General features: G+C 35.8%; 1 protein-coding gene across 1 annotated transcript in view; it reads right to left on the bottom strand.

Moving 5' to 3' along the window:
* The window catches only part of LOC106876847 (peroxidase-like protein), a 57,769-nt gene that overhangs the window by 3,607 nt on the left and 52,050 nt on the right, over nucleotides 1-2,112 (bottom strand). The window contains exon 14 of the mRNA XM_014925568.2: nucleotides 812-914. Coding sequence (XP_014781054.1) covers nucleotides 812-914 — 103 coding nt within the window. The remainder of the gene's footprint in view (nucleotides 1-811; nucleotides 915-2,112) is intronic.

Here is a 2,112-nt window from a genome sequence, read left to right as displayed (position 1 = left end):
ATATATATATATATATATAGATATAGATATATATATAATACAGAATGGGACAAGAACGCAAAACATCCAGACAGTTAGGTGATACAAGAAAGGGACAAAACATCCAGATAGACGATACAAAGAAAACAAGGACGGGGTCATTCGGAGTTTTCTTTCCTCAGTCGAGATCCAGATTATCCTTGCAATTTCGGCTGGTTATACTCGAGATTGCTCCAATCTGGCCAGCTCCAAGGAAAAACTAAGCTAAGACCATTAAATTCCTTGGAAGAAAGCAGCGAATGTATACAAAACCAAGGACGGTTAAAAATCGAACAATGTTACACAAATACAATAAAAATAATATAATAAAAATAATAACAGGACATAACAACAGATGTCTTTCGACTAAGGACGTATTAAATTAAGCTGGCATGTGTGGAAATAAGGCCTTACAGCAGGGATACAAGATTTCACAGGCACAGGGAGGAATAACGATGTTAGACGCACAACGGCCGGCTAAGAAAGAAAGATCAGGCTTGGCCGAACACCGGTCACGTGGGAAGAGAAGAGAGAGAGGTAGAGGCAGGGGGACAAAAGAATTAAGGAGGGGCGAGAAAAAATGACAGGGACACAGTGAAGTGAAAAGTGGAGGGAAAGGGAGCAAGAAGAGAAGGCAAGGACATGTGAGCGAGGGGAAATATATGCATGTAAATATGTATGTGTATGAGTGTTATTGTATTTGTATGTTATATATGTGTTCAGGTATATATTTAGTTGTGTGTGTGTGCATGTATCTGCGCGAATGCGTTTACTCAGAAAAAAAAATACTTACTTGCCATTCGAAAGAAGAAATGAATTAGGTTGTATTCTCGAAATGTTAGTGTTGGTGCAGATAATTGCTGACAACGATGTTTGTCGTATTTGATCCAATTGATCTATAGAAAAAGAGTAGAGAGAAATAAGACATTAAGTACTAATGCACACATATACACATATGTATGTATGTATGTATGTATGTATGTATGTATGTATGTATGTATGTATGTATGCATGTATGTATGAATGTATGAACTTATGTACGTATGTGTGTAATTATAATACTATCTAGAATATGTATATATATATACATATACATATATGTATAAATTATACACACACACACACACATACACACATACACACATAATCAACAATTGGATCTTGAAAAATGACTGCATATTTGCCTATAGGAATTGGATATAGCACTACTTGTTTACAAGACTATGTACATACACATACATAAGCACATACATACAAGCGCGCGCACACACACAACGCGCGCGCGCACACACAAACACACACACATACACACGCACAGAGAAAGAAAGCAAATTGGAAAGTGTTGCTAACCACATATTTAAGTAATAAAAACGTGGTTGTCAACTGTCTGTTTTCAGCATCGGAAATAGCCCCAATAGGAGTAAATACCGTTTTTAATAAAATGATTAAGGGGTTAGCTAATGTTATTTGACTGAGCAAGCAATATCGAAGTCTATACTTACGCCAGCAAAATCCAGTAAATTCAGAAATACTTGGAGTTGTCGCCGTTGCCTGCATGGCCCAAAAATTATACCCTTAATACCTTATTGTCCTGATCCCCTAATTTAATCCTACTACAGGTATTTCCAATTGTAAAAGCATTGAAAATAACCAGAACCAACTTTCTATTTTTGAAATATGTCGTTAGTTCATCTAATAAAATAATCAATGAATCTCACTCCTCGATGTTATACATGTATTTAACGAACATTTCCATATGGAAAACTGGATCAGGTGCAGGCAATCTCTATCAAGAATCAGCTGCTTGAGACATGACCTATCACTACTAAAAAAAATTTGAAGTAATTTTCGCAGGTGCGTCAATCAAAAAGTCCCGCGGGTCGCCGTTTGCCCACGACTGAGCTCGATGCTATATATTGTTGGTAAACAATAGTAAACATTATGCTTATATCCAATGTGCAGGAAACTTCGAGTTGTTTTTTTTTCCTGATTGCTCATTCAAACATAAACTAATTTTTAAATATGTTTGCCTAATCACCTCATTTGACCATATTACAATTATTTTTGATGTTGCTAAAAGTTGAATTGATAAAA

Source organism: Octopus bimaculoides, chromosome 2 (assembly GCF_001194135.2).
Source record: "Octopus bimaculoides isolate UCB-OBI-ISO-001 chromosome 2, ASM119413v2, whole genome shotgun sequence".
NCBI classification, from domain to species: domain Eukaryota; kingdom Metazoa; phylum Mollusca; class Cephalopoda; order Octopoda; family Octopodidae; genus Octopus; species Octopus bimaculoides.
Note: the sequence above shows the minus strand (reverse complement) of the source record. Positions and strands in the feature narration are given on the sequence as shown.